At 33.9% G+C, this 10,709-nt stretch overlaps 1 protein-coding gene across 1 annotated transcript; it reads right to left on the bottom strand.

Moving 5' to 3' along the window:
- Positions 1-3,239: 3,239 nt before the first annotated feature.
- Positions 3,240-5,181, bottom strand: LOC139506748 (integrase/recombinase xerD homolog). The gene has a single exon (XM_071295534.1). It carries the CDS (start codon positions 4,863-4,865, stop codon positions 3,846-3,848), a length of 1,020 nt encoding a protein of 339 aa, XP_071151635.1. The 5' UTR covers positions 4,866-5,181; the 3' UTR covers positions 3,240-3,845.
- Between the last annotated feature and the right edge of the window lie 5,528 nt (positions 5,182-10,709).

Genomic DNA, 10,709 nt, shown 5'->3' with positions numbered 1-10,709 from the left:
TTTTTTAAAGTAAGTCAACATGATAAATTGACAATTTTCGTCAAATTGACTTAATTGAAGATCTTACTTTGCTGAACATTATTGCTGTTTACAGTTTATTTCTATCTATAATTATATTCAAGATAATAAACAAAAACAGCAAAATTTCCTTAAAATTATCAATTCAGGGGCAGCAACCCAACAACAGGTTGTCTGATTCATCTGAAAATTTCAGGGCAGATAGATCTTTACCTGATAAACAATATTATCCAACGTCAGATTTGCTCTAAATGCTTTGGTTTTTGAGTTATAAGCCAAAAACTGCATTTGACCCCTATGTTCTATTTTTAGCAATGGCGACCATGTTTGTTGATAGATCATAACTTCGGATACAATTTACAAACTAGATACCATAAGGAACATTCACTTAAAGTTTGGAAGTATTTGGCCCAGTAGTTTCAGAGGAGAAGATTTTTGTAAAAGATTACTAAGATTTACGAAAAATGGTTAAAAATTGACTATAAAGGGCAATAACTCCTAAAGGGGTCAACTGACCATTTCCGTCATGTTGACTTATTTGTAAATCTTACTTTGCTGAACATTATTCCTGTTTACAGTTTATCTCTATCTATAATAATATTCAAGATAATAACCAAAAACGGCAAAATTTCCTTAAAATTACCAATTCAGGGGCAGCAACCCAACAACAGGTTGTCGGATTCATCTGACAATTTCAGGGCAGATAGATCTTGACCTGATAAACAATATTACCCCATGTCAGATTTGCTCTAAATGCTTTGGTGTTTGAGTTATAAGCCAAAAACTGCATTTGACCCCTATGTTCTATTTTTAGCAATGGCGACCATGTTTGTTGATAGATCATAACTTCGGATACAATTTACAAACTAGATACCCTAAGAAACATTCAATTAAAGTTTGGAAGTATTTGGCCCAGTAGTTTCAGAGGAGAAGATTTTTGTAAAAGATAACTAAGATTTACGAAAAATGGTTAAAAATTGACTATAAGGGCAATAACTCCTAAAGGGGTCAACTGACCATTTCCGTCATGTTGACTTATTTGTAAACCTTACTTTGCTGAACATCATTCCTGTTTACAGTTTATCTCTATCTATAATAATATTCAAGATAATAACCAAAAACAGCAAAATTTCCTTAAAATTACCAATTCAGGGGCAGCAACCCAACAACGGGTTGTCTGATTCATCTGAAAATTTCAGGGCAGATAGATCTTGACCTGATAAACAATATTACCTCATGTCAGATTTGCTCTAAATGCTTTGGTTTTTGAGTTATAAGCCAAAAACTGCATTTGACCCATATGTTCTATTTTTAGCAATGGCGACCATGTTTGTTGATAGATCAAAACTTCGGATACAATTTATAAATTAGATACCCTAAGGAACATTCAGTTAAAGTTTGAAAGTATTTGGCCCAGTAGTTTCAGAGGAGAAGATTCTTGAAATAGTTTACGACGACAGACGACGGACGCAAAGTGATGGCATAAGCTCACTTGTCCCTTCGGGACAGGTGAGCTAAAAAAGGTCACCAGGAAAAGATGGACAGATGCTGAAGTAAAAGAACTAAAATGATATTTTAATGAAATTTAGCAGTCAGGCACAACACCAAGATCTGCCTTTATAGACGAAGTGGAGAAAAAAAAAACCCAAAAAGAATCATGGATGCATCCACTTGAGAGAAAATTATCTAATTATCAAAAAGATTTCTAATATGAATCATGCTAAACGCTAGTTTTTGCATTGAATACTACTGACATACCTATTTGAACAAAACTGTTTTATTTTCACAAGTGAGTGATATAGACTCTGTTCAGCAATTTTGTTTTTATACGACTGCAAAATTTTGCCATATCTTTTTCTCAAACGTAAACCATCTGAAGTCCGTGTTAATGGTTACATAAAAACTGTGTTGGTAGCGTGGCAAGCAAATCATGATTTACAGTTTGTTATAGATGCATTTGCATGTGCAGTGTATATTGTTTCATACATAAGCAAGTCACAAAAAGGTACGAGTGCATTATTAGACCAAGCAACAAAAGAAGCACGACAGGGACATTTAGACTTGAAGCATCAGGTAAGGCACATTGGTAATTACTTTTCAAATTCTGTTGAAACAAGTGCACAAGAAGCAACATACTTAACACTACAGATGCCTTGAACAAAAGCTGCAAGACAAGTTGTATTCATTAATACATCTCCACGAGAGAAAAGAACTTTCCTCCTAAAACAATCATCAGCCTTAGAAAAACTAGGCCCAGACTCTACTGAAATAGAATCAGACAATGATATTAAAAGATACTCGCGAAGACCAAAACAACTGGATAACTGGTGTCTAGCGGACTATGTATCTCAGCTTGAATTACAGTATCCTAAAACAGAGTCATCAGATCATGAAACAGAACAGCAGGAAAATGAATCTGAAAGTGAAAATGAAGAGGAAAATGTAGATATTTTCAAGAAAACAATAATAAAATCAACATTACCCTGAAGAATGGTATTAGAATATACCAAAGAAAAACACCCGAGGTGATCAGATATGTTAAATACAATTACAAGACTGACTCTGAAAACTTCTACAGAGAACGCTTAATGTTATTTTATCCATAGAGAAATGAACTTTTAGATTTGCAATGTGGACATGAAACATATGAAAAAAATGTACTTGACTGTTTCAAGACTATTAGAAAAGAAGGCTAAGCAATATGAAGCAAATGTAACAGAACTAGAGAAAGCTATAGAAGAGGCAGCAAATGATTGTAATGAGAATGATTAAGTACCTGTCCACCTAAGAATCGTGCAGAGTGCTGTGTAATAGTGATTTATCAAAATAATTGATTTTTGCTTAAACTTCAGTGATTAAATCATCATGTAAGCAGGAAACTTTGTGCATTTTTTTTTAGTTGTATCCATGGTTTCCCTCTTAAAAACTAAAGAATTAAATTCCCCCTCTGAGACTGATTCCTATATAAAACCGGAACGTAAATTACAGAACGTAAATTACACAATTTCATTCCATGACGGTTTTTCTCAAGAAAAAATGTTACGAAGAAATGATTTTAGGGGGGATTCATTTAAGCTTGATAATGGTTGAGTTATAATTAATCGCATTATAGGCAATTGGATAAAGTTCTGCGAGATTAAACAGAACGTAGATTACTTTCTTAAAAAAAACTCTTGTATCTAACTTTATATGACGTGTTGTACTTATGATAACTTAAATTCTCCCTCGCCCTGCTCGTCCGAATTTAAAGTATTTCTACTCTAAATTCAATAGGCTTTAAACAAAACAAACACAGAAATAGAGTTAGTTGCTCGCAGTAACATTATTATCTTCTCTTGCGATACACATTTTATTTCACTCTATAATACAAGTTTCTTCGATACAAACAACATAATATAAATACATGTAATAAACATAGCAGCCATTAATGTGACTAACTTCGTACTATACGACCTAACTGCGAGCACCTTCGATACTAATACATTTAAATGCCAAACTTTATATAGTACCCCACCCGTAGAAACCGCCAAAACTTTTCTCGTGCCTTGTACACGTAACATCAGACTTTATAAATAGTACATACTCCTGCAGAACTAGTTCTAAAACTAGTTCCACTAGTTCCCATCTATATATAATAACTACAAATACCTAACGGGAAAACCCCAATTTCAAACGAAATGAAATATATTTAAATTCTCCCTCGCCCTGCTCGTCCGAATTTAAAGTATTTCTACTCTAAATTCAATAGGCTTTAAACAAAACAAACACAGAAATAGAGTTAGTTGCTCGCAGTAACATCGAATCAAAGGAAATGAAACAGTTCAGAATTAGATGCCAAGATTCAAAGATACTACCAACTGACGATGTAAATTGTCCTTAATATAACCATCTTTCGACTGATCTGATGACCATCTACCGTGGGCCTTCAATAATCTATCAGAAACCCCGTTATTAGCTGCTGAGGTAGCACCTCCACTTCTCAGACTATGCAACCCGAATTTAGATTTATCCAAACCAATGTCTTCCAATGCCTTAAGTAATATCTCACGAGCTCTAGTGTACGATAAGGATGTATTGTTTTTGCTTAGCTTGTATACACCTTGTGATTTCAAAAATGACAAAGACCGAAAAATAAAATAATCAGAATCAGATTCTAAACCAGCTAATTTCAAATAAATTTTTAACCACTTAACAGGACACGTTTCATTCCCGGTCCTAGCAATTATAACCGTGTTTCCTCTTCTATAAATGTCTGTTTTACTCTTATCAATAGTAATCTCAACATGAGTATCATAAAAAACAATGTTGTTTCTTTTTATCTTAGCTAACTCGCTGTAGCGTAAGAAACCGGAAAATCCAAGAAGACATAGTAAACACACTCTTAAATTAGACAAATCATGTTCGGAGCCGTATCTAGAAACAATTAACTTTAAAATGTCAGTAGTAATAGGCTCTTTTTTGTTGATGGGTTTACTCAAAATTCTACGACCGCCTTCCAAAATATTAGATAACAACTTATCAGAACAAGGATTGTATTTAAAGTTAATGTCATGATACCATTTAATTGAATAAAAGTTAGATTCTAAAACTGACACGCCAACACCTTGCTGTATCAGTGAACCGATATATAAACACACTGTAGTTGAATTAGCCGGAGAAAATTCAAGTTGGCAATCGGAACACCAAATACGAAATTTTCCAAAATAAAATTTATACTTTTTAACAGTAGATTTTGAGCTAGACGCTTCCACAATTGATGGCAATGCACTGACAATTTTGGCAAATCTAGAATCATTGGCTAATTCTTCGAACTGTTTCCATTGAGTCTCCATTCGTAGTATCTTCATCTAACGTCGGTTCTTTACTGTAACTTTTCTTGTTCCTTTGGGGCCGTGCTGACTGTTGCTGACGGACTTGCCTTGAATGGACAGTATCTGGCGAAATGTCCTTGTTGATTGCAATAGAAGCATTTCCCGGATCTGTTCTGCGACTGACCTGCATTTTCTCCGAATCCACTGTTTTGACTAATCCCACGAAAAAAATTCTTTGCGTTGAATTTATTTCCACTTTCTGTAGGCTTATTGCTGGGCCGATCATACGGTTTTGAACTTTTCCTTTTTCTAGAAGCACTGGCAATAGCGGAACGCAGATTGGCTGCATCATCCTTATCGTCAGCCAAAGGACTATCAAGATATTCATTAACGGTGTCCCATCCATGTTTGTCGGCGATTTTCACAATTTTGTTCCTCTTCCGCAAGGTTTCTTTCTCTTCTGCTAACACCTCCAACGCCTGAACGTACGATTTGGACCTTATCAGTTTCTCTATTCTTGAAATCGTGTCGGACCTTTCTGTATTAAATAAGTACTGAATGCGATGTCCCTCTCTCTTGAAAACGAAATCTGGAGTCGAAACACCGGTTGACTTCACTGGTTGTATAAATTGGTTTTCGAAATGTTTGATTAAATTAACTTTCTGCTGTTCTAGAGCGTTCGTTAAAACTGTTGAAAACAAAGATACGGCACCATCAGTAGACAACTCGGTATTTGATGTACTCTCTTTACTTTTGGACGGTCTCAAATCATCATGGTCGGAACCAGTATCGGACATCATAAACGTAAATTAATGTGACTAACTTCGTACTATACGACCTAACTGCGAGCACCTTCGATACTAATACATTTAAATGCCAAACTTTATATAGTACCCCACCCGTAGAAACCGCCAAAACTTTTCTCGTGCCTTGTACACGTAACATCAGACTTTATAAATAGTACATACTCCTGCAGAACTAGTTCTAAAACTAGTTCCACTAGTTCCCATCTATATATAATAACTACAAATACCTAACGGGAAAACCCCAATTTCAAACGAAATGAAATATATATAGAAACTGAATTAAAGTTAGGTGTTTTTTTTTTAAATATATGATTGTTTGCAATATTGTTTTTAAGTATTTTATTAATTTATGATCATATCTTCTCATAAAAATTACGAGCGAGGTGCTTGAGTAACGTAGATTACCAAAATCAGGCTACAAGCTTTAAAGTTCAATTACGCTTATAATTATGTTGATACTTAATTAAAACTTTATGGAAACTCTTATTTTTGGTATAATTACATATTTCAATATGATAAAGCTCATACTGTTCCATTATTGTGACAATATCGCGGAGTATAAAAGTCTTACCTTTAAGGGCGACATGGAGATTTTCATTAAGTATAGCATATTCATCAATATATTTTTTTAATTTACAGATGTTTGACTTAATCATCTCGCCCAAATATTAGATATTGTGTACTTATACATTGTTGTACTAAAAACAATGATGTTTTATCAACTATTTCCATATTTTTACTGACAACTGTCGGCGACCATTAAAAATGCAAATGTGCACTTTAACGAAGAATAGGTGTAATATAGTATGAATAAATCCAGATACGCGTCATTTTTACATTTGATAACTATATTCAAAAACAGTCAAATTGAAATTAATTAAAAGAAAACATATATTTGATGGAAATGAAACTCTGACCGTTTGTAAAAAGGCTATTGGTACTTTACGGAACGGAACGGAACGGAACGGAACGGAAAAGAATTTCATTTAAGGTATCCAAAGGGGGCATTTATCAAAATTTCGAAAAATCTTTAAAACAAAACAAACTTTAAAATTTCTGTGTTTTACGGTTTTCCATATACAAATAACACAAATGTATACTAAATCTCATCTTCACAGGTGAAATGTGTAATAATGTATAACATCGGGAAATACTCTGTAGATGAATATGTCGGATTGTCCTGATAAATTATCATGAAATTAACGCATTTGCAAGTCATGCATTATGATATCTAGACTGACCTCACGTCGTCCTTGATTAGAGACAGTGATCAAGTTGAATCTGATTTAAACTTATTAATTTATTTTTCCGTTCCGTTCCGTTCCGCAAAGTACCAATTGCTCTGAGGAATTGGTATTTAACGGAAAAAACGGAAACAGACATCTTTAATGTAATTAAAGCTGTATGATAACAAAAATTGTCTGACAGCTCTTTTTGCATGAGTGGTATGTGTTTTAGATAGCATTTTCGACTTGATCAATAATAAAAAATTTAACACAAAGGCAGGTTACACAAAAAGTCTTTCGCCTTCCATCGGTAATTATATTTTAAAAAAGAGGCCCTCAACAGCCCGTTCCGACGATGATTAGAGACAGTGATCAAGTTGAATCTTTATTAAATCTTTTAATTTATTTTTCCGTTCCGTTCCGTTCCGCAAAGTACCAATTGCTCTGAGGAATTGGTATTTAACGGAAAAAACGGAAACAGACATCTTTAATGTAATTAAAGCAGTATGATAACAAAAATTGTCTGACACCTCTTTTTGCATGAGTGGTATGTGTTTTAGATAGCATTTTCGACTTGATCAATAATACAAAATTTAACACAAAGGCAGGTTACACAAAAAGTCTTTCTCCTTCCATCGGTAATCATATTTTAAAAAAGAGGCCTTCAACAGCCCGTTCCGACGATGATTAGAGACAGTGATCAAGTTGAATCTGATTTAAACTTTTTAATTTATTTTTCCGTTCCGTTCCGTTCCGCAAAGTACCAATTGCTCTGAGGAATTGGTATTTAACGGAAAAAACGGAAACAGACATCTTTAATGTAATTAAAGCAGTATGATAAAAAAAAAATGTCTGACACCTCTTTTTGCATGAGTGGTATGTGTTTTAGATAGCATTTTCGACTTGATCAATAATAAAAAAATTAACACAAAGGCAGGTTACACAAAAAGTCTTTCTCCTTCCATCGGTAATTATATTTTAAAAAAGAGGCATTCAACAGCCCGTTCCGACGATGATTAGAGCCTGACAGTGATCAAGTTGAATCTGATTTAAACTTTTAAATTTATTTTTCCGTTCCGTTCCGTTCCGCAAAGTACCAATTGCTCTGAGGAATTGGTATTTAACGGAAAAAACGGAAACAGACATCTTTAATGTAATTAAAGCAGTATGATAACAAAAATTGTCTGACACTCTTTTTGCATGAGTGGTATGTGTTTTAGATAGCATTTTCGACTTGATCAATAATAAAAAATTTAACACAGAGGCAGGTTACACAAAAAGTCTTTCTCCTTCCATCGGTAATTATATTTTAAAAAAGAGGCCTTCAACAGCCCGTTCCGACGATGATTAGAGACAGTGATCAAGTTGAATCTGATTTAAACTTTTTAATTTATTTTTCCGTTCCGTTCCGTTCCGTTCCGCAAAGTACCAATTGCTCTGAGGAATTGGTATTTAACGGAAAAAACGGAAACAGACATCTTTAATGAAATTAAAGCAGTATGATAAAAAAAAATGTCTGACACCTCTTTTTGCATGAGTGGTATGTGTTTTAGATAGCATTTTCGACTTGATCAATAATACAAAATTTAACACAAAGGCAGGTTACACAAAAAGTCTTTCTCCTTCCATCGGTAATCATATTTTAAAAAAGAGGCCTTCAACAGCCCGTTCCGACGATGATTAGAGACAGTGATCAAGTTGAATCTGATTTAAACTTTTTAATTTATTTTTCCGTTCCGTTCCGTTCCGCAAAGTACCAATTGCTCTGAGGAATTGGTATTTAACGGAAAAAACGGAAACAGACATCTTTAATGTAATTAAAGCAGTATGATAAAAAAAAATGTCTGACACCTCTTTTTGCATGAGTGGTATGTGTTTTAGATAGCATTTTCGACTTGATCAATAATAAAAAAATTAACACAAAGGCAGGTTACACAAAAAGTCTTTCTCCTTCCATCGGTAATTATATTTTAAAAAAGAGGCCTTCAACAGCCCGTTCCGACGATGATTAGAGACAGTGATCAAGTTGAATCTGATTTAAACTTTTTAATTTATTTTTCCGTTCCGTTCCGTTCCGCAAAGTACCAATTGCTCTGAGGAATTGGTATTTAACGGAAAAAACGGAAACAGACATCTTTAATGTAATTAAAGCAGTATGATAACAAAAATTGTCTGACACTCTTTTTGCATGAGTGGTATGTGTTTTAGATAGCATTTTCGACTTGATCAATAATAAAAAATTTAACACAGAGGCAGGTTACACAAAAAGTCTTTCTCCTTCCATCGGTAATTATATTTTAAAAAAGAGGCCTTCAACAGCCCGTTCCGACGATGATTAGAGACAGTGATCAAGTTGAATCTGATTTAAACTTTTTAATTTATTTTTCCGTTCCGTTCCGTTCCGCAAAGTACCAATTGCTCTGAGGAATTGGTATTTAACGGAAAAAACGGAAACAGACATCTTTAATGTAATTAAAGCAGTATGATAAAAAAAAATGTCTGACACCTCTTTTTGCATGAGTGGTATGTGTTTTAGATAGCATTTTCGACTTGATCAATAATACAAAATTTAACACAAAGGCAGGTTACACAAAAAGTCTTTCTCCTTCCATCGGTAATCATATTTTAAAAAAGAGGCCTTCAACAGCCCGTTCCGACGATGATTAGAGACAGTGATCAAGTTGAATCTGATTTAAACTTTTAAATTTATTTTTCCGTTCCGTTCCGTTCCGCAAAGTACCAATTGCTCTGAGGAATTGGTATTTAACGGAATCAACGGAAACAGACATCTATAATGTAATAAAAGCAGTATGATAAAAACAAGTCAGACCCTTCTTTTTTGAATGAGTGGTAAGTGTTTTAGATAGCATTTCGACTGGATCAATATTTAAATAAACAGCTGCGCCATGAGCGCATGATACGCCCGTCGTCTTGTGAAAAAACATAAATCTTTTTTGAATAACACAGGGTTGTACAGGATTTCATGCTTAGTATATCCTGACTCATTCCTTATTCCCGCTCAATAGGAAGATTGTACAAGATGTATTTGGAAACCCGACGCAACATTAGCCTGTTAAGTTTTAAGCAATAGAGATACAGCGCAACATGTGAAAAAAACCTCTTTTTTTACAAAATCTCAATAACTCGAAAATATAAAAATGAATCATCACCAAAAAGTATACAGATCTTTAGATTAATATAACAAAGAAGTGTGTAAAGTTTTAAGCAATAATCATAAATCGTTTTTGAGATATGGTGCGACATGTAAACCCCCCTTTTTTTTTTTTTTTTACAAAATACTCAATAACTCAAAAATGACATTTTGAATCATCACCAAAAAGTATACAGATATATTAAGATTAATATAACTAAGAAGCCTTTGAAGTTTTAAGCCATAATCAAGAATCGTTTTTGAGATACGGTGCGACATGTGAAAATTTTTTTTAAACACACCCCTGTTTTAGTTACAAAGTGCCATAACTCAAAAAGTTGTAATCTTATTTTCACAAAAAAGTATACAGATCATTTGACCATCATAAGAAACAACTATGTTAAGTTTCAAAAAATTTGGATAAGTCGTTCTCAAGTTACGGTGCGACATGTTTACACCAGACAGACGGACGGACGGACGGACGGACACTGGACATTTGTATACCATAATACGTCCCGTCAAAATTGACGGACGTATAAAAAATAACACAAAGACAGGTTAGACAAAAGGTCTTTCTACTTCCATTGGTAATTATAAATTAAAAAAGGGGCCTTCCGAAGATGATAAGAAACAGTGATCCCCATTTCCATTCTCAATTTTATATTAGAAACAAGGTCTCATAAATATTAAAACATAT

Source organism: Mytilus edulis, unplaced genomic scaffold, assembly GCF_963676685.1.
Source record: "Mytilus edulis unplaced genomic scaffold, xbMytEdul2.2 SCAFFOLD_1869, whole genome shotgun sequence".
NCBI lineage: Eukaryota > Metazoa > Mollusca > Bivalvia > Mytilida > Mytilidae > Mytilus > Mytilus edulis.
The sequence above is the reverse complement of the archived record's forward strand: the minus strand, read 5'-3'. Positions and strand labels throughout refer to the sequence as shown.